This window comes from Cebidichthys violaceus, unplaced genomic scaffold, assembly GCF_023349555.1.
Source record: "Cebidichthys violaceus isolate CVI_PGR_0920_01 unplaced genomic scaffold, fCebVio1.0.p SCAF_59, whole genome shotgun sequence".
NCBI lineage: Eukaryota > Metazoa > Chordata > Actinopteri > Perciformes > Stichaeidae > Cebidichthys > Cebidichthys violaceus.
This window is the reverse complement of record NW_027176805.1, coordinates 473,338-495,076: the sequence shown is the minus strand read 5'-3', so window position 1 is coordinate 495,076 and position 21,739 is coordinate 473,338. Positions and strand designations below refer to the sequence as shown.

Here is a 21,739-nt window from a genome sequence, read left to right as displayed (position 1 = left end):
CAATACAAATATGAAATAGACATGTCAATTACAGTTTGGACAAACATATGTGACAGTGTAAAATACAACCAAGCGCCATCTATAGTAGTGAAGTTTGGGGTCGACTCTGTCGTCTCACACGAGATGGAACAAGCATCCCACTGATGCATCTGCATGCAGAATGCTGTGGGATAAACATTCAAATAACAAAAATAAGAAAACAAATGTTCAGACTTCTTTTTTTGACTTACTATACGATGACTTTTTATGACTTTGACATACTATGACTTTTTTATGACTTTTTTGATATACTGTACTATGATTTTTCTTTTCGACATGCTGTACTATGACTTTTTAAGACTTTTTTCGACATACTATATATCTTTTTTTGACACTCTTTTCTATGCCTTTTTTCACTTTTTTTCAACATAATACCCAATAACTTTTTTGACATGTTATACCATGACTTTTTCTGACTTTTTTCAACATACTATACTGTGACTTTGATAAGCTTTTTCGACATTCTATAATTTTGGGGGGCTTTTTTCAATGCACTTTTTTATGATTTAAAAAACCAAACAATTTCAGCCATGAAATTAAATAATCCTTTATTAGTCCCATAGCAAGGGAATTCTGCAGGATTACAGCAGCAAAGTGGATAGTGAAACAAGAGACATTAGTGGAAATACAAATAAAAAACAAAACAAGTACAAATAATAATTACACATTAAAGGTATGATAAATAAGTAAACCATTAAAAAAGTTAAGTTAAACATACAATATAGTCCAATTAAGTGGTTGGATCCACATTATTGAAAAATATGAAGTGTTTATATATAGTACAGTGTATTAATACTGCACATACATACATTGATATTGATTCAGATGTTAAGAGCAGTGTCGGTGGTGCAGTGTGACATCCTATCTCTTCTTCACACACTGCGTGTGAAGCAGCCCGTCACAGAAGGAGCTGCACAGTGCTGTTAGAGAGTCTTGCATATGGTGGGAAGTGTTCTCCAGGGACCATAGCTCAGCCATCAATCTCCTTTCTTCCTCCACTTCCACTGGATTTAGGGGTCATCCCAGGACACAGCTGGCCTTCTTAACCTGTCTGTTGAGCGTCTTCCTTTCGGCAGTCGAGATGCTGCTGTGGCAGCAATCAGACGTTTTTTGACAAACTAAACTATGAAATGTTTCAACTTTTTTAGACAAACTATAGTATATCTTTTTTGGGGCTTTTTTCAACATACTGTACTATAACATTTTAAAAAACTTTTTTTGGAATACTATACATTTATCTAAACATACTATATTATGACTTGTTTTACTTTTTCGACATGCTATATTATATTTTTTGGGGTCCGTTTCGACATACTATACTATACTAACCCTTATACAACTTTCTCTGCTATGACTTTTTTTTGACATACTACATAAAGTGACTTTTTGGGCTTTTTCAACGTACTACAATATTACATATTTTGACAAACTCAACTATGTCCTTTATATGACTCTTTTCAACATTCTATTATATCACTTTTTATACTATAACCTCTAAATGACTTTTTCAAACTTAATATACTATTTCTTTCATTTTGAAATATCATTCTACAACTTTTTTAAATTCTAAACAATTACTTTTTTAGATTTATTAAACTATGACTTTGCTTGCATGTTTAAACATACTATATGACTTTTCAGGGATTTTTTTAAACATACTATTCTGTGACTTTTGCCAACATAGTATGACTTTTTTCAAAATACGATACTGAGGCTTTATCACTTATGTTGATATACTATAATTTGAATTCTTTAGACATACTATACTATTACTTTTTTTGACATGATAGGCTATTCCTTGTTATGAGGTTTTTAACAAATGTTCCTATGACTTCTTTGAAAAACTATGTTATTACTTTTAGGACATGCTATACCATGACTTTTTATGACATTTTTTCCACATACTATGACATCTAATGATATTTTTTCAGCATACTAAATATGATTTTCAACATATTATACTTTTCAATTGCGTCTTCAGACACACAATACTTATTTAGACTTATTTAGATATTTTTTGGCATACTACATTTTTGCTTTTTCATATCTTTTAACATACTATACTATAACTTTTTATGACTTTTTTTGACATATTATATTACAGCTCTTTTGATTTACTGTGACTTTTTTCGACATACTAAACTTTCTTCTGAATTACTATACTATGATTTTTTTATGCTTTTCTATAAAATTATTTTTTTATGACTTACTTTACTAGGACTTTTAAAGCCTTAATATACTATGACCTGTTATGACTTACATTTGTGACTTTTTTTAATGGGTACCAGTATTCCTTTAGAACACTCAAAACTGAAACAATACAGTCATCCGTACGGTCTAAAACCAGCTGATATTAATAAGACAAATGGCAAAAGTATGAAAGTTTATTTGTAATACTTGAACAGTTACAATGCAATAACTGTAAAAATTCAACACTGATTATCATGTATCCCCAACTTTTCATTTGTAATAAATGCTCTGTCAACCATTAGCAATCCAAAATATTTTGGTTGTCAGCTCTGAAAACATTTCACAGTTTATAAAATAAATAAAAATCATGGTTTGTAATTACATCAAAGTAATATGCATTTTATTTTGTAACTTTTTTTTAATGTTTATCCTTTTAAACAAGTACAGGTCATGCTTCTTCAGGAGTTCATGTGTTGGCAACAATATAATATATGAACCCCAATAAGTGGCATTTTAAAAAAACTGGGTTTCTAATTGGTTAAAGAACACTTTCATTTTGGTAATATTGGTCTGCAAGAAATGAAAACCATAAAAAATGTTGGATTCACAGAGTATATCAATTAGTCATGACCTGATGTTATTAAAAAGAAAGCCTTTGATATGTTTAAAATGATAGGAATTAACCATGTCACTGTACAATTACTGTAAATATGTACAGTATGAATGAAATGACTACCTATAATATCAAAGGTGGGACTCGTAGAGACAAAACCACGGCAACTCTGCAAGACTATAAAGCTTTTTAGTCTCTTTGGGCTCATAGCACCAAAATGCAGAAAGACAAAATGAGCAACTAGCAGGTGAAAACAGTGGAGCATTTAGATGCCGGAGCCAGTTCTTTTTCTAAGGGCTTGATTGAAATCAAACCAGAAGAGTTAAAGGAAAGTGAATATTGAACTTGCATTCATCAACTGGACAAAAACATGAATCCAAATGAATGACTGTGTTTCTCTTTGCCCTTTCCGCAGCAGTAAAACACATGTGCTCTTCCTCCCTCATACCAAACTTTGAACTAACCCTTTAGAGCCCCGTCAGTGGGAGCAGCGGCAGGTCAGAGGTGGTGGCAGGACAGGCACAGAACCCTCCCACCTATTTTAGGAAAACTGAAATTCAACACTTAACCATGGGACCCTCAATAAGCCATCTCAAAGCCTGTTCCCAAGCGTACCTGTGCCTTTGTTGGAATAGTCTTGATGTTGCACAGTTCACTGCTGGTCTATGGCGTGACGCTTCCCAAGAGTTCAGGGGTCAGGTAGCCGTCTGGTGTTGGCATGATTTTTGGGATGATCAGTTGGGGGGCAGGTATCGAGTTCGGTGTCAGTAAGAGGCTGTTCTGCCTGCCAACACCGTCTACAATGGTGTAGACAGCAGCAGGGGACAGAGGGGACATGGGGGTGGTATCTGCTTTCTGGTAACGCGACAAAGACGGTGAAGAACTCAAGACTTCTTCAGTCTGGCAGGTTTCACTCGTATCTCCTGAGGACAATATGGGACTCTTTTTTCCTGCGTTGAGCTCGGAGGTGTAACCTCCATGATCTGGATTCACCACCATGAGCAACTCTTTCTTCTCTTTCCCCACCATGATGTCTTTCCCAATGTCTTTGCCAGGGATTTTGCCCATCTCAGTCTGTTCCTCAGGTGACAGCAACACCTTGCCAGATGACCTCACCTCACTCACCTGGGTGTACAGTGTCTCTCTGCCCGGTGCTACAAAACGAGGCTCCCCAGTAGCGGGGCTCTGGACCTCGGAGCTTGGCTCACAGGTGGTCGGGCACAACGGTTCCTTACTGTGGGTTTGATTTGGGATGAGAGGAATGAAAGGTGACGGTTCCGATTCACTGGATAGATCTGGGTCGCAGCAGCTGGCCCGGCCCGAGTCGTCGTCTCTGAAGCCGATGGAGAGAGGAGAGCAGTTGGAGGACAGGGAGCGCTCCATGAGACAGTCCGTGTCCAGGTCCGTCAGTCTGTCGCTATGCTCTTCAATGTCGAGATCGATGAACTCCACCCAGGGGTCGTTGTTGTACAGCTCCGGCCTCAGATCAGGGGGGCCACTCAGGATGGATGTCAAATCCTTCAGCTTCCCTTTCTGTGAGATTAACAAAATAGAGTTGATAAACTCAAGAGGGCACATTCAGCTGGTGAGTAAGGTTGGCTGCATCAGGCATAGTTACAGTTCAATATGCGTTCGGTCTCATTTTTGTAGGTTTTCTGTCAGTAATGTAACATTGTTCTCAACAATGTAATTGCTCAGAACTGGTACATAAAAAGACAGGTCAAGAAACACAAGCAGTCTGAAGGTTTTAAACAAGTCCACAGGTTGGCCAAACATTTTTGGAAACAAAAATATTCCTCCTGGTTTAACTTGGACTTATCTCAACATAGTACACAAACCTCACTATTGAGTATAGATGGGTACAAGTACTAGATTAACAGATATACATACTATATAGATAGACATGGCAAGTTCTCGTCAACGTTTACAGAAGAACAATAGAAAGCATCCTGACTGGAAACATTACAAATTGGCATGGGCTGTGCACGGCCCAGGACAGGAGGGCTCTCCAACGGGTGATTGAAAATTGGTGATATTGGTGAAGTGAGGTGCCTGCGCAGAGCCCGAAGAATACTTGAAGACAATATCCAGCCAAAACCTGTTCACCCTGCTGCCGTCTGGCAAGCAATACAGACGTATTCGCTGTCTTATCACCAGACTACAGAGCAGCATCTTTCCTTAGGCGGACATTTCTCAACTAATCCTCTTGTGTTTTTGTTTTGCTTTTTTTGCTCTTCTAGCATACCAGGACTACAACTTACATGTTATTGTGCAAGCCTGTGTTTGAACATGTACCTCACCTATCTATGCATTGAAAAAAATATGGTGTCCCACGGTCAAGACGGCTTTATTTACTGGCCTGAAAGTGAGACATTATTCTCATGTATTACAATTAAAAGTTATGATCGAGCATAATAACATCTAGATGGATACCTTGAGTAGTTCAGGGTCAATTCCTCTTATTTTAGGTCCAGGAACAGGAGGCAAAAGAATCACCATAAACCTTAGGGAAGAAAAAAAGACGTGTGAAATTTGACATAACACAAATGCAAACAGAAAACAAAACACGCTTAACTTAAGATCTCAGTATAAACATTGCGGAGCTGATATGCGGAATGTCTCACTTTTCCACACCTGTGAATAACACAGACACTGAGGCAGTTTATCAAGGTCTAGCAGCCCACACAGTCTGCTGGTCACTGAGCAGCGCACTGCACTCTCATTTATCCAAGCTTCTATAAACCTTCCAGTCCTACACAGAAATCCGAATGGTTGTAAAATACTTACTTTTCCTGCTGCGATATGATAACTAACATCAGGATGGTCACTAAACACAAGGCACCAAAGACGAGCAAGGCCACCACTGGGAATCTCGACTGGGACTCTGGAAAAGAAATGCACACAAATTCACTTTAAGGGTAACTTTGGTATTTTTCAACCTGGAGCCTATTGTTCCATGTTTTTGTGTCTAAATGACTGATGGGGACAATCAAAGTTTGAAATTGGTCCAGTAGTGAGGGATAACATAACCAGCAGAGACGAAACGAGCTGCGAGGGCAAAGTTCCGCTCAAGGAAAAGTCTCGTTGTGATATCTGAATGGGGCAGCAACAGGTCCCACTCTTTACAGCCTTCTTCCTCTGTGGGCATAGGGTGACAGCACCAACAGGAACACCACCAGAGCTCCGAAGCTCTGTGGCCTTGCAGCAGCTGGTTCACCCTAATCTGCTTGTTGTTGTAGGAGCTCTTCATCCGAATTCTCTGGCTCTGGGCAGCCATGAATTCAACAACCTCATCCACATCGTCGAAATCATCTAAATGTTCAGCTATGAAATTGGAAATATTTTAGATAACACAAAGCTACACTTTATGTACTCCAAAACTAAACTTGTAGCCCTGCTGCACTCGCAGTGACTCAGCCGTTTGTCTTCCAGCAACACGTCACCTCTCGAGATTTCAGAACGAGGCTTCTCCTTGAGCGAGATCGTGTTGTTAGTCACTTAATATAACAATCAGAGCCCGTCAGTGGCAAAAACAAACCTTTTTAGTGGACGTAAAGGAAGGTTAGGGTTGCATTGCAGCCCATGAGCAGCTGCCGTCTACAGCGCTTTCCTTCAATACTGGACTCATTTCAGAAATTGTTGTCCCTGTTGAGGCTCGGTTGTACTTTCCGCACAGACATGAGCTGACGCTAACTTGTGAAAAAGGAACAGATCTTTTATACTCTGTGCAGGTTTCTCCCTGCTTCAAACCAACATTCTCAAAACTCCACAAAGTTCTCAATTTTTCCGTGCCGTCCGCGTAGTTGGAAAATGTTGGATGTGCACGGTGTGATGTCACTTTGGCTGTGCGGAAGTTCACAACCCTTGCAGATGTGGCAAGCATAAATCAAGCATTAGTCAGTTGGACACAAAAACATGGAGAAATAGAGCCCAGGTTTAAAAAATACCAAAAGTTACCCTTTAATATATCATATTGTCACATCATCAAAATAGATAAACAAATAAATGAAAAACGGGCCATGATAGGCTATGTTTAGGTTTTATGTAGACAAATGTATAAATCACAGAAGCCATTTTCAGAAATACATAACATTACTGGTTTTATCTATCTGTTAACATAATCCTTCAATCATAAAATGTTTGCATGTCTGAAAGGGCATTTAGAATAACCTGTAGATACCTGGCTCCCTCTGATATCAAATACTTGGATTATTATTGTAATACTATCCTCAAATGTTTAATAATGTTTGTTTGTGTGCTTCATAACTAGTAACTATTGTGCACTAGTCATAAATAAAGAGAGAAGAAGAAGTGTTTACCTTTAAATGGAACGTGCACAATTACAGAGTCACTGAACTCTCCAAAGTCTTTTCCACCGAACATTTTGCACCGGACGCGAACCTCGTGATTGACGTCAGTCTGAAGCCCATAAATAGACCGATGTGTGCTTTTCACAAGGTCGACCTGTGGTGATAAAAAAAAAAACAAGGTTTCAATACGAGAAGCAGTGCTGCAGCATCACAATCCTCCCGTCTAAGGAACATTCATATTTCATTTGATAATTTAAGCACACTAAAATGAAACACCCACCTGTTCCCACAGGTCAGAGTTGATGTTGTGGTGCTGGACCTCGTACTGCAGCGTCATCCATCCCATCCCCACGTCTGCAGACTGGGGCGGTTTCCAGCTCAGCATGATATCATAGTAAGTGCCGGTGAAGCTCACATTCAGCAGGGTCCAGTTCAAGCCGACTGGAGGATCCGGTTGCACTGCAGGCCAGAATATAATAGATTTATCATCAGCAAGTGAGCAAGACAAGACAGTATTACTACAGTTCACACATATGTGTTCATTCTATAATACGATGGATGTTAGTTGGAGTCTGAGAGTCTCTTCTGGTTTCAGGCTTTTTCCACCAGAGTGTGGAACCTGGCTGCAAGGATTTGTTCCTTTTCAGACACAGTAGCATTTTTGAGGTCAAACACTCATGTTTGGTAATGAGACCTGGCTCACAATTCCACTTCATTCATTGTCCCGTTGAAACAGGACACGGTCTTCCCCAAACTGTTGCCACAAACTAGGAAGCACACTGCCGTCTAATATATCATTGTAGCACGAAGTATTTATAACAGCCAACAACAACTGCTGCCCCTAATGCTTTGACAGCGTGCAAATATTTAAAACTCGTGGGATTTAGTGTACAAGAGTAGATCCATTTATCTGAGGATACAGACAAAAGCTTTGACTCTGCAGAGAGCCTGATGTTTGTGAAACAGTAGCTCATCTTGAAGTTGGGGAAGAGCATTGAAACAAATCCTATTTTTAAACGTTTGAGTGGAAAGTAGCGGAGGAATATGGGAAAACCTTACATGGGCTTTCAATCCATTTTTTAAATGAACTTTCCTTAGATCTGGATCATGACAGGTGCAGAGTGAGGCAGCAAACTCACCGATCTCATTTACGTAGAAAAGGTTCTCATCATAGAGGATGTCTTGATCCCTCGAGCGGAGCTGGACACTGTAATATGTCCAGATGGATGTGTGGTTCTCATCGAAAAAGCACTCGTTTGGCCTGTCGGTGCTGTAGTAAGGACACTCACTCCACTCTTTAGAGGAATTAGGGAGGGGTCTGCAAGGGGGTGAGACCAGGTACGTTTAAGACAACAGCATGGACAAGAGGAAGAAGGTGACAGGAAACACCTAAGTAAGGAAATCCACTCAAAGCAATTCCTAAATATTTTTGGGCACTTTCGTGAGCATGCATAAACATTTCGTCGGTTATAATCAGCTGCGGTGCGGTTGAAAACTGATTCAGAAAGTCCTGATTCAAATTTATCGATTCAATTTATGAAGATTAAACAACCCTAATATTGCATAAACGTGAAAGTGTCTCTTCGAACTTATCCGGGGAACTTAAAACAACTACAAATAAGCAACATTGTTGTTTTCTTTTGCATAAAAAATATATTCTATTATTATTGTGAGCATTTTTTAATTACAATGTATGTCTTCTTTGAAAGCAGTGGACTTGAGGCTGAATACCAGACAGGGTAGGGAAGTCAGGAAGACTAACGCATTATCGTTTTTTTGGGGGGAAGTTGGTTAATGGTATCTATTCAATAATAGAGAACTCCTACTATGCCCTCAGATATAACATGTCTCACAAAGTGCTGAACTGGACTTTTGCCTTATCAACACAGAGTGAGCAGGTGCATCAGATGCCAGATAAGGCTTGCATGCAGGTTGTAATAGCAGGGATGAAGATGGGATTTTTGAAGTGGTTTACGAGTCAACTGTATCTTACATTTACTTACACCTACATGCATTTTCTGACAACTGACACTTATTTCCTTCCTTGAATTATTCTACTTTTTCTTTATTTGTAATTATCACCTATCTTTTACTCTGATGCACATTATTTAAAAGGCCTGTAAAGTCATGACTTTTGTTGTAATGACTACATTATTTATACTCTGCCAAGTTGCATTCTTCTCCTCTCTTTCTTCTTCTTTATCCGTTACCTTGATGATTTGCTTGAACAGCACGGTAAAGGCACATATCTTTATTAGTAATTCTCCCTCACTTTTTGTTAATGTAGAATAATCGGAGATCTCCCGGCTCGAAGAGGCTCCGGGAAGTGCCGACATTCCATCTGCAGCGGAACGTCTCCATGTTGGTGGAGACGCAACCGGTGATGTGTGGGTGTTCCTGGGGGAGGACTGTAGGGAACAGAGAGAGAGAGAGAAACATAGTCTTATAATCATCGCATCTAATTCTTTTTGACGCTGCATGAATCTGTTTCGCTTTCTTTTTGGTGTTGCAACTGACTGTTTTGATCGTGATGTGACGATGCAATCACTGTTGCGCTGCACTTCAGTGACGGGATAATAACTGTAACCTAAATCCAGTGGGCGCCCCGGCCACAGGGCGAATGTCAGCATTTTCCTGGAAGTCATTTTACGGCTCTTCTTCCGAAAGCTGCAGCCGGAGAGTTCACTGCCACGGCTCTCGTGGAATGAGCTGTTTGATCTCTCTGTACTCAGAAAATGAAGTACTATGGGATCCTGTTTTACAGGTTAAATAAACTCAGACTGTGAGTGGACAGAATTTCTCTTGCAGCAGACCTTAGCTGTGTCCCATTTGTCTGTAGTGGGTTCACACTGACAAAATGAAGTACATACAGCAAGTGTAGCATCGGTGAATAGACCACTACCGTCCCACGGAAAGATTGAGGAACAAAAATATGTATTAATCGTAGGCACCAGAAAACCGTTTCTGCAGAATCGATGATTTTGTTATTTTGACTGACTGTGAGTCTGACAGTGTTTTTGGTGGGAATAAAATAATCCTCCTGTACCGCTCGTGGTATCTAGCCATGCAGATAGGTTTCATTTATTTGCCCAGGTTTAAGGATAGCCTTTCTGGTACAGCAGAGGTACGTGGAATTTATTTTGTGGTGGTCACAACATTAAAAAAAAAAAGATTTTTAAAAACAGTAACAAAACACTATTCTGGTTACTCTACAGAACACGCAAAATAATCACTACGTAAGGTTCAGTTAAGTGCATCTCACATTAAGTGGACAGAGGCCCTTTGAACAAAGAGGAGGGCTTTTTGACGCTGCATTAAGTAAACACTGCTGATTGTATTACTGGGAGCCTTTGAGATCAATAACTCCTGGGACAGCGGCAGTCAGCTGACCGCCTCAACATGTCAGAGAGGAACAACACACACAGGCCCATGCTGGGCTGAGCACCAAGACCTGCAAAAGAACAAGATGGCCCCTTCACAGCTGAGAGGCAGCACTGGGAGCAGATGATGAATACCTCTGGCCCGTTTAGGGTGCTTCAGGGAAAGGGAGTCACGGGTTAAAAATAACCTGTTTACCAGATCCGCGCCTCCTCCTCGGAACTCTGCTTAGCTCAGGATTAAGAGAAAAGGCAATTTGACACTCAGCTATGCGGAGCATTTATATATGATAAATGTGGATGTTTGTTGGTTGTGCGTGATGGGGAAATGTGTCGCATTGATTTTTTATAATTTTTCGGGGGGGCGTTTGAGAGTATATTTCTGTTTTTGTATGATTATTATAATAATTACATGAATTATTATTATTATTGAACATTACTGAACACAAAGATCAGAATAAATAAAATATCAAAGGCTGAGAGCAGCTGATTTGTTCAAGTCCTGCACTACTGCCGTGCTAAAAACAATTGTGAGACGATCTATATTACCTCACAATTTCCTTTTGCCATATTGTACAAAGGTAGCTGTTATTGTACAACACAGGGTTGCACAACCCAATGCAATGTGTTATGTTACACATGAAAATCAAAACAAAATGAGTAGCGCATTCCTGCAGCATGCATTTCCTTTTTAATTTGCATCAGGAGGAATGTAATTGCGAAAACCCAAAACACTGGTGAATTCTCAGGGCAGAGTTTCGACATCAGGGAGAAATTGCCCGTCAACTTTGACTTTGTTTGAGCATCATTGTTGCAAACACAGGGTCCGCCTCTCCTCGTACCACCCGGAGTTTTGCGGAAAGATGCCGAGCGGCGTCGCCACAATGGAGCCAGGTCTCTGCAAGATGAGACCCAGCCCTAAGGGCTAATTTCCTCCATTCCACTTTCCTGCGACCGGACATCAGCCAGGAGCAGGGCTGGGAGGTAGAAAAGTCCTGGATCCCAGCTGAGCTCATAGCCCAGCTCTTATCAAGGCTCTCTGGCGCTTGGTCCGGCTTTGTCGGAAGATGCTGTGGGCAGTGATCATCTTTATTTACCGCATGGCATACTGTGGTTGTGGTGGATGGTGGCCATATACAGAGCGCAAGGGTTCGCAAACCTCGGTCACATTTGAGGATCGCGTTAAGCAACAAATGCACTTCGATGAAGACAAATGTTGTGGTTTTTAACGCCGTGTTCAAGTCAGTGCTGACAATTTCTGTCCAAGACCTTTAACTTTCCCTGACCTTGAAGTCTGGGTAAAACCAAAAAAAAAGAAATGTTTTCTGAGTTTGTCACACCACAGAAGAATGTGTTAATAAAACAACAAGTATATTAGATTAGATTTCAGAATCTTGAAAAAAAGAGCAGTAATCTGTGCTCTGAAACGCTCGGGGCATGTCTGATGTTCTGAAAGCACGCCTAATCGTGCGTGAGGTTTGATTACATGTGTACAGTATAGTAACTAAATAGTTTACAGTCTTCATATGGTTTCAGCCGTTCATTTCTAACATGTCTAATGTGTTTGAAGTGCTGTGAGGGCCTAAACAAATCAAAAATGTTAATCATGCTTTAGTTTAGACAAGCACATCATTTTCAACTCGAGGAGATATTGTAACAAAACAAATGTCGGTGAACATTTCGTACGTTTTCCATCAACTTTTTGCAAATTGCCACATAAATAACGTAGAATACATTGTGTTTATAAAGAGTGTAATCCAAGTGTATTACATTCAGATACAAACAGGAGGTCAAGGAGAAAGGGCTGCTTGTTTGATGACTATACTGTAGTGCTTTGCAGATATTACATTACATAGAAAACATATATTTAACTAAAATATGCACTTCTATAGATCTGAAGACCATGAAGTAGTCAGAGTTAGCTCCACATCCACCAGCTTACAATATTAAAATGATATATGTCGTATATGTGATATATATATAGAGATGAAATGATTAGTCCGTCATTAGCAACAATTTTGATACCAGATGTTTTGTTGTTGGTGCTTTAACTTGTCATATATTATAGTACATCTAACATATTTGTTATATGAACTGTTGTTTGGGCTCAACGTACACGTTGAGGATGGTATATTGGGCTGTGGAAAATGGTGATGGATGTTTTTCACTACTTTTTTTTTTTACATGTTATATACCTCAAACTCAATGCAGGACTTTTACCTGTAGTTTTTGCTACTATTAATTCACTAATGAATCTAAATACTTATTCCACCACTGAGTAAGCGAAAGTACATAAAGAGGACAAAAAAGGGAAAAACATGATTGCCCCATGATGCCTAATGACCCAGTACACCTTATCATAAGCTACGAGATCAACTTGCAAACCTTCATTGTTGTGCTTGTCAAAGAAAGTGCTGCTGGTGTTTGCTCAGCAGCTGCAAAAGAGAGTTCACTCCTACGGTAAGTAAACATGTGTGCAGTAGAAGCCGAGCACTTTCAGGTCACAGCCATAAGAGCCACAAAACACACACACACACACACACACACACACACACACACACACACACACACACACGCTTTCCAAGCAGGGAATATCAATTTACAAGTTCTTCTCATTACAGGAGACAAACTGCCACAAGCGTCAGAAGTAAACATGTTTACATCAGCATGATTTCTCTCTAAATGCTCCGACACTATCTATTTCAGGGTGAAAGAAAACATCCTCGCTTAATCTGTTATTCTAAGCCCAGATGTGTTTCCTCTTAGCCGTACTTTCCAAGGTAGAAGGAAACAGCAGCTAGTAGTAATTTCCATTGAAAGGACTCACTCATCCCATATAGTATCAGGTAGAACGCAACAGATTGCCTTTAGTGTGTGCGTTTCTGATTATAGCATCTAACAACATCTGGACAGTGTGCTGGTGGGAAGCCTTCATTAATGTCAGCACACAAGGCAAACGGATATTTAGAGAGTCACATGTTCAGACATCAATCAGTGCACTCTCTAGAGGAAACCTCTGCATTTAGAAAAAGCCATTTCCTTCCTTGGCTGAGAGCCACTATGCTCTCAACAGTGATTACTGAACATTTTACTAACTTAACAAGCCTTCCGGGCAAAACATAAACATATCAGATGGAGAAAAAGCGTGTGTGTGCGCCTGACAGCGAAGAGCGACAGCATGAAGAACCAACGTCATGATTCCTGGGTGATGCAAACAGTGGTGCTCACAGGTGGTGAAGAGGAAGGGTCACACGTTCGCCCCTACAGGGACCATTCAGTTTCCAGAGGCAGCAGCCTGCCTCCTGCGGCTCCCGTTCAAAAGATTGGAGGTGAGAGGAGTTATTTTGAGCTACCGCTGATGTAAAAGTCCCAGTCATTCTCTCATAGACAACGTCGGTTGACAGACGGAGTCACACAAGGCTTCATTAGACATAGAACTCTTATTGATACAAAAGATACCTTCCTTATCTGGTTCTTTGATAAAAAAATAAATAAATCAAAGCCTTTGTACATAAAAATGTAAAGACAGAGGTACACTTCAGTAACAAATATCCAAACACGATTTCAATTTGTGGAAACCCTAATAAAGGACTAAAAAACAAAAGAAATCACATCAAGCAAAATTAGCAAAAGCTAGCGTAACGCTGTTTTTTTTATACTCTCTGTCTGCTAACGGTAGCTAGCTGGTAGCCTCTCTTAGAAAATGCATGTTCAATTTATATTATTTGTGCTTCGGTTACGCGTCGTAGTTCCTGCCGAGCGGCCGTTCACCACAGCAACGCCGGACGGTTTGAGACCGAATCACTCAACACATGAGATAAAGGCAGCCATTCAGAAATCTGCAGGCTCTTAAAAGTTGGCAAACTTGCTCCCAGGTCTGCATTCAAAAAAAAAAAACGTAGCTGAGGCGCCCCTGATTTCAATGAACAATTTGGCAGCGAGTTGAAAGCTTGTACTCACTTGGTATTCTACAGAGGGGGGGGGGGGGGGGACATGGCTGTCAGAACACAGCAGCCTTGTTCATTTAAAGGCATGAAACTAATAAAAACTAAAGGAGCAGGAGAACTGGGGAAGAGGGGGAAAACATGTACACACCTAATTTATATCCGTGGATAAAATACAACCCATGTATGCAAATACACAGCCCCTCCACTGCCACTGAGGGGCTGTTTTGTATAAAAAAAACGGACACACTGAACAGCTTCCCATTGTTCAGCAGTAGAGTACTCTCTGCTCTCTAGAATTCCAGGGAAGCCACTTCACTAGAAATCTGTTGGCAGCTCTCTGTGGCTCTGTGCGGAGGCCTTCGCTGTTGTGCAACACAGTTCACATTCATTTGAACGTAAAAGCAGCACAGAGCACACAGCAGCGATGCAACAATACGTGTTTTATATTACCCCGGGCTGATATTGTCCGGTGGCCCGTTTAAAACAGATGCATCTGAAAGATTAGTTCCATCTGTTGTTTCCAAAAGCAAGATCAACAAGAAAGCATAATCAAGTCTACACACATAGAAGTCGCAAACAATATGCTGTGTATGTTATACAATAAACATCATTTCAAATCTGTCTCGAGCATTCAAAATGCCAACAATCTTTTTTGTTTCAATTCGAATCTACTTATAGATATTCATAAACATACCTTGCTCAGGGGCTGTTTCCATTGCTGAGAAAGTGAAGATGTGAAGGAAGAAGAAGAGCACGGTGAGAGCGGCCGCCATGGTGTTGAGCTGCGGAGGAAACATGTGGCGAATGTTAGTTTTTCAGTGCATTCCGCCCAGCTGAACCACAGAGCCCATGCAGGCCCAGCCCACTACCACCATTAAACACTCCTTAACGTTTTTTTGTTTTTTTTTCAAAGGAGAGGCTGAGTACACCCGTGTTACAACTGTATAGAGTCACAGAACTGGAAAGTGCTTCAGATAAAAGCATTCATCAAGTGGCATTCAGTTTGCAAACCCCGCTCCTGTGCATACAGGGCAGCCTATTTGTCAGGTTAGTCTGTATCCTGACATTCAGCTGGAGGAGGTCTGCTCCCACGTTGCAGCTAAATACTTGGAACGCTTTAGGACAGACAGCCGAGAGAACCTCTTTTTACCTGTTAAACCTGTTACACTGAATACTATTTACTGCTCTACAGCAGTCAAGTCCTTCAGGTTCGGGATTTATTTGACAGCTACATGTGAAGTTACAACTTTAGTTGCTTTAAATTGATCTTATTTCAGATTACAATCAAAGTGATTTTACTGAATGACACTTTATCTGCTCAGAATCCTTCCAGCTCTTTCTTCCAGCTCTTTTTATAACTTCTACTTTTCATCTGCATTCACTGATTTCACTTTATGTTTGTACTTCAACTACTACTTTCAATTCCTTTCAGCAGCTTCACTTCGAGTACTTTAATTTCCGTCGGTGCCACTGACTCTTTTCAGCGCTTCAATTTGAATTACCACTTCCACAACTTTCAGAAATCTTTTTTCAGTGTTTACACTTCAACTGACATTAGGGCTTTGTGTATGCTTACTATTCACTTCACTGTTTACTTACTACTGAAACAACCACTGGCACTTTATATACTTCACTTCAATCATTTTATTTATCATCTTTCATATTGTTATCATGTCAGACTCAACATGTTAGGAAATTAAACGTATTTCAAATGTTGCGACACATGCAAGAACACGTACATTTCCTTCCGAAAAGTTAGACCTCTCCAATATTTTACATATTTTTCATGTCATTTGAAATAACTGTGGGGAAAAAATAATCAAACTGGTGAATAGTAAACTGCACTTACGGGTCGGCGGGTAGGACCAGCATGTCTAAATCGGAATCTGAGGATGTTTTATTCATATTATCTTTGTGGTATTCACACTGTTTATACTTCCTTGGGGGAAAAAAACAGTTTTGTTCTAGACGTGACATCCATTTCCAGCCAACACTGCTGAGTTCCCGCCAGTAAATGTGCAATCCATCCCCACTACATTCTGGGCCTTGTTTGGATCTGGTTTACTGAACCTTGGATTCATAACATGTTCATCTTGTAAAGCAGATTTTTGTTTTCCAACCCAAAAGTTGGGCTCTTGGTGAGCTTGTGATTAGGATACCCAAGGCCTTTTCTTTTCAAATATCTATAGACGACTGATCGTCAAATTGTCCTGTTTTTTTGGCGTCTGTTTAAGTTTTATGTATCTCTAGAAAAATAGTAAAAACAACAAATTATTGGTCGAGAAACATGTTACTATCGCTTAACTGTCGTCTCAGAATAATGGACAGCGCTGTACGTTGCTTTTTTCGTGGTTGTAAATAGAACTTTATGTCTTTATACGTTATGCCCATTGTATCAATCCGCAGACAGAAGAGAAAGGACAGAGTGAAGAGACAGTCAACGGGAGAGATGTAAGCCGCGGTGCTAGTGCTCCGATAGTGCTATATTCATATAGCAAATAATCCATGAATTAATAAATTGAGGAAAACAAAATGAATCGAAAATACAAATACAATCAGTTAATCATTTATCATGCAAATTGGCTGGTTTTAATTTCTCAAATGTGTGGATTACTGATCTGATGATGTCATTTTAAAGTTTGTCTATTCTAAAGAGACTTGGCTGTTTACAAGCGCAGGTGTTGTGATCGATTGTGATGCGTCACCTGAGGTACACTTGACTTGACACACATACAAATCATACGACCTAGTAATGATTTACTGGAGTAGTTTTCTTTGTCACGCTCTAATCACCTCACACTGACGCTGACTTGTGTCCTGAAGCTTTGGCGGAGTCTACTGTCTTGTTAGTTCAGTGTATTTGCTCTTACTTTCACAGCTCTATGTTGCAGTGCAGACGGAGGAGCTGCAGTGTCTTCATAGTTCATTATATCGTACTTTATAATACAGTCATTTTGTCATGTTTAGGTTTGAGATTTTCAAGCTACGATAAACATCTTAGAGAATAAAAAGTTGAATGGTACACAGTACTACATTGTTGTTGTTATCATCATCGTTATTTGTATTAGTATTAATTATTTATTTCATTATTATTAATGTGCCTTAAAAGGAATAAGAGCAAAATGATAACAATAAACAAAATGAATACACCTCATAAAAAACAGCATGCAACTATTATATAACTAAAGAGTGTTAGTTTACATGTTAGCAGCTCTATAGCATGTTAAGTTAACTACTAGGTGAAAAATAACAGCTGTGAGCTTTTTAAATAATATCCTTTAATTAAGATATACTGTTGGTGTGTGACAGCTGCTCCTGTCTGAACCTTTAACTCACACACACTCTCACTTACTGTGAGTTTCTTGATTTACAGTAATTTACAGTAATTTTTGAATAACTTGATTTTTTTTTTCAATTGTTAAACTCACTAAAATGAGATAAAGCACAACAGGTGAAACTGACATGAAGAGACAAAAACCCTCTGCTCAAGTGTCCAAACCTGTGAACACATTAGTGTGGTCACAGCATTATTACCTTGGAATCTCTGCTCACCAGCGCTGAGAACAGACATCTGGGATTTCCCAATGCTGATTAGACACACGAACAGACTCAACTACCCTCAGCGCTTCAGACGGCACAAACTCTGTTCAGATGAACAGGTGTGGGCTTTTACAAACATGCTCGAGGTCACGACATGAAGCCTGGGAAAACCATTTGTTTTCACACACAAACTTTAAAAAAAAAAAACGATTCCCATGCAATCCATCTTGAGCTTGCTCTGTGCTCAAGCAAATGCAATGGAAAAGTGTCCCTGAGAAGTTGAAAACACAAGGGTCATGACATGTCTGTGTTCACTGTTACACTGACTGATGATGTTTTGGAGAAGAAATCTATGCTAAATGATGTTAGAACTTTTTCAGTTCTCGTGTAATTTGTTGCCGATCTCTCTGTATCTCTCGCAGTATGAGTGAGTATGCACACTCCAAGAACATTATTGTAGATCTGTGCATGTTCTGTGCAATACACTTATTTATAACAATGTTCTTTACATTACACACTTCTCAGCAGTTGAGATCAATTAAAGCCACAGTGCAGTACAATTTAAAGTATTGTGTTACACCCACAAGTCGTTGGGGTTTTTTGGCAGCAGAACCAGCTGTAAACACGGCACTGACATATTTATCACCTTGTAAAGTTGTTATGCAAATGTGTTAACAGAAGATGCAAAGCATCCTCAGTTATGAGTTAAAATGTTTGGGTGTTAAAAATCTTTTTCTGCAAAGTAACAGGTGACGTAACAATAAACCAATTACATCTCTACTATTGATTAATCTGTCATTAAAATGTCATAAACCAAAAAAAAAAAAAAAGCTCAAATGTCAAACCCTCAATTATGTCTTTTGTCTGAGCTACACGAGACAAAGAACAAGAGGAAATCCTCAACAGTTGCAGTCAGACATCGTAAACATTCGGGGCTCAGCCCAAACCGAGAGGGGGGGGGGGGGGGGGGGGGGGTGTCCGGTGACATTTCCCATTGATGGCAGAGATATCCACCATTTTTCAAACCTAGATAATAGAATGCCCAAACATCTGCACATCAGTTGGTTGCCGAGTTAAAAATCACAGTAGAATCCACATCCTGTTTTGCATCCAATTGTCCTCCAACTGTCTCCATTATGCCAGACCGACCCTCACGATTGAGAAGTCGGTACGAGCGAAACTTTGGCATTTTGATTGAACACTTACACAAACAAATATCATAATATTAATGTTGGGACGATGAACTAATTGATCAATCAACGAACTGTTTCAGTCTTAAGTGTTTTTTTCTTTTTAAGAAATGAACAACAAACACTATTTCCCTTTATAATTGCACCATAATAAAGTAACGTAAAGTCTTGAGGCTTGAGTTAAATACAAGTCACTCTTTACCGACTCGACTTGTCACATGTAAACACTGATAAGCTGCTTTAACTTTGTACTACTTCAACGGTTTCCTCACTGCAGGTTCAGTTTAATGAGTTTGTTTTGTTTCACGGTTGACGGTCCATGACTGCCCCCCCCCCCCCCCCCCCCAGTGCGCTCCCTACGATTACGCAAGATTCGTGACACGATAACGTGCATCAAGAAGTAAAAGCCGTCAGCATAAGGCAGTAAACATGTTAATGTATAATTACATGTCACACTCTGTCAGAGGCAGTCTGTTCACGTTGACACACACGAACAAGCTGCACCGAGGCGAAAACGAACTCACCGCGGCGGTGAGGTGGACAGCAGCAGTCTGCTCCCCGTCCTCACAGCTTTCCTTGATAGAACAGCACCATCGAGCTCCAGCAGTCCTTCTGAACAGACCGCGGACACCCCGTACAATCAACCGAGAGTGTGTTCGACTGAGATCTCTGCGGTGCGGTGACTCTGTCGTGGAAAATCCTGCCCCTCTGTCGGTGCCGCAGCGCGCACAGCTGTAACATCCAGCCTGTGGTTGAGAGAAGGGCGCCATCTGCCGGTGGTGTCTGGGTACGGCAGGGGGAAACGAGCAGCAGATCTCCAGGAACACCGACTGAAACGAGCGAACATTTAACGCCATCAAAAAGTACTCGTTATCGAGAATGGCCCATATTACATCACTGTCTCAACGTTCATGTGTATATCAATGTAATGTTGCAGCTGGTAAAGGTGGAGCTCATTTCAATTATTGTACATACTACTGCATATCCTGATCCATAATCATACATCATCAATAACTAGTGAATTTATATTTTCTATTAATAATCTGAATCTGCAAAGCAACTATTTTTATCAAATAAGTAAAGTTAAGGAAAAAGTAAAATATTGGCTTCCAAAATGGATAGTATAGTGCAAATACCTCAAATACCTACTGTACTTAAGTACAGTACTAGGCTGAACAGTTACATTCCACCACTGCAAATCAATTTGGAAGTGAGATCCACCGATGGAAATGCTCAAGTAAAGTAGCACCACCTATAACGTGAATAAGGATGTTAGATGCATTTATATTATTAAGTGAAAGTTCTTAGTGTGCCAAAATAAAACTTGAGCTATTCATTATTTTTCTACCGGTAAAGGAACTTGCTCCTCAAGCGCTTTAGAGCGGTATTTTCTCAGCCTGTGGAGTCACATTTCAAGTTAAGTTTAGTCCGTGCACGTGAGTCTCACTCCTGGCATGTCAGCGCCTTGTTTTTGACAGAGTGTAGGAACCACCCACGCACTCTCCACATGCTTTGTACAGCGCACACACACACACACACACACACACACACACACACACACACACACACACACACACACACACACACACACACACGCACACATTGGTAGATGTTAAGTAACATGTTAGCAAGCAAATGCCATATTTACACATCCAGCAGACATGGAGCAACATTTTCATTCCATCTGAGTCATGTTCACTGTGCTGATTAGAGCGGTGAAAGTGAACCAAAACAGTGAAGTTGCTGGCCAGAAAAACCAAAACAACACGCTTGCGGTCGCTATAGCTCAGGATTCTTTGTGCGGGAGCTGCTGCAGACAGAGCTACAGCCAGGATTCTAGGTGGGGTCTGAAGTCCAAATTCTCCCTTGAGAACCTCACATATATTTGACTAGCCAGCAACAAAACCCTGTAGTATTTAAAAGAACCACAACATTTCACATTCTAGTTATTTTTTCTAGTTATATTTGACATCCCTACAATATGGCCCGATGTAAGATATGCAATTTCTGGTGGAGAATGTTACATTTCTTTCGTTGCATAACAGCAGTTATATTTGGTCTAAAAATATTAGTCACCCATAAACAACATGACATGTGTACTATGTGTGTTATCATGCAACTCTTCTTCATGGCATTAAGACTCACAACTTTTGACTTGGTTTCAATATTACCTTGAAATGTTTCTGCATTAGACTTGTGTGTCTCTGGAGGCAGCTGAGCCACATTTATATATCTTCATAAACCTCAACCAGGTAACTTGTTTTCAGTCCAGTCAATGGTTTAAATTTGGGGCCAATAGTAAGTGTATCCTAAAACCAATCAGTATTTGTTCATGAATTCTTTATGGGCTGAAAGAGTCAATAGTATTTCCATTCAGTGTTGTGTTTCCCATCCATCCAACGATGCCCTTTATGGTTCCCTCTCCTCCTTAGCTAAATAGCTTGTAAACAAGCTTAGTAATAGTGTTTGACGTCAATTCAAACCAGATTTATTTTTAATTTAAAGGGTATGATTGAAATGTTGTATCATATTT

General features: G+C 40.0%; 1 protein-coding gene across 2 annotated transcripts; it reads right to left on the bottom strand.

Moving 5' to 3' along the window:
* Window positions 1–2,409: 2,409 nt before the first annotated feature.
* Window positions 2,410–19,901, bottom strand: LOC137888904 (growth hormone receptor-like). Of its 2 annotated transcripts, XM_068732414.1 has the most exons (9): window positions 19,731–19,901; window positions 15,171–15,258; window positions 9,425–9,560; window positions 8,292–8,470; window positions 7,433–7,611; window positions 7,162–7,306; window positions 5,630–5,726; window positions 5,276–5,345; window positions 2,410–4,375 (listed from the first exon to the last, which is right to left on the bottom strand). In XM_068732414.1, exons 2-9 carry the CDS (start codon window positions 15,247–15,249, stop codon window positions 3,506–3,508), a joined length of 1,755 nt encoding a protein of 584 aa, XP_068588515.1. In that variant the 5' UTR covers window positions 15,250–15,258; window positions 19,731–19,901; the 3' UTR covers window positions 2,410–3,505. The 2 variants fall into 2 exon arrangements, with proteins under 2 accessions (XP_068588515.1, XP_068588514.1); XM_068732413.1 differs by lacking the exon at window positions 19,731–19,901 and having other exon boundaries at window positions 15,171–15,273.
* Window positions 19,902–21,739: the final 1,838 nt, after the last annotated feature.

Bases quoted from the DNA above. Each gene is read 5' to 3' on its own strand.
- LOC137888904 (XM_068732413.1), bottom strand. From the start codon at position 15,273: ATGTTTCCTCCGCAGCTCAACACCATGGCGGCCGCTCTCACCGTGCTC. The intron at 7,612-8,291 runs GTGAGTTTGCTG...TCTGGCCTGCAG, and splicing joins TTTCTACGTAAATGAGATCG to TGCAACCGGATCCTCCAGTC. The intron at 4,376-5,275 runs GTATCCATCTAG...TTAATCTCACAG, and splicing joins TTGACCCTGAACTACTCAAG to AAAGGGAAGCTGAAGGATTT.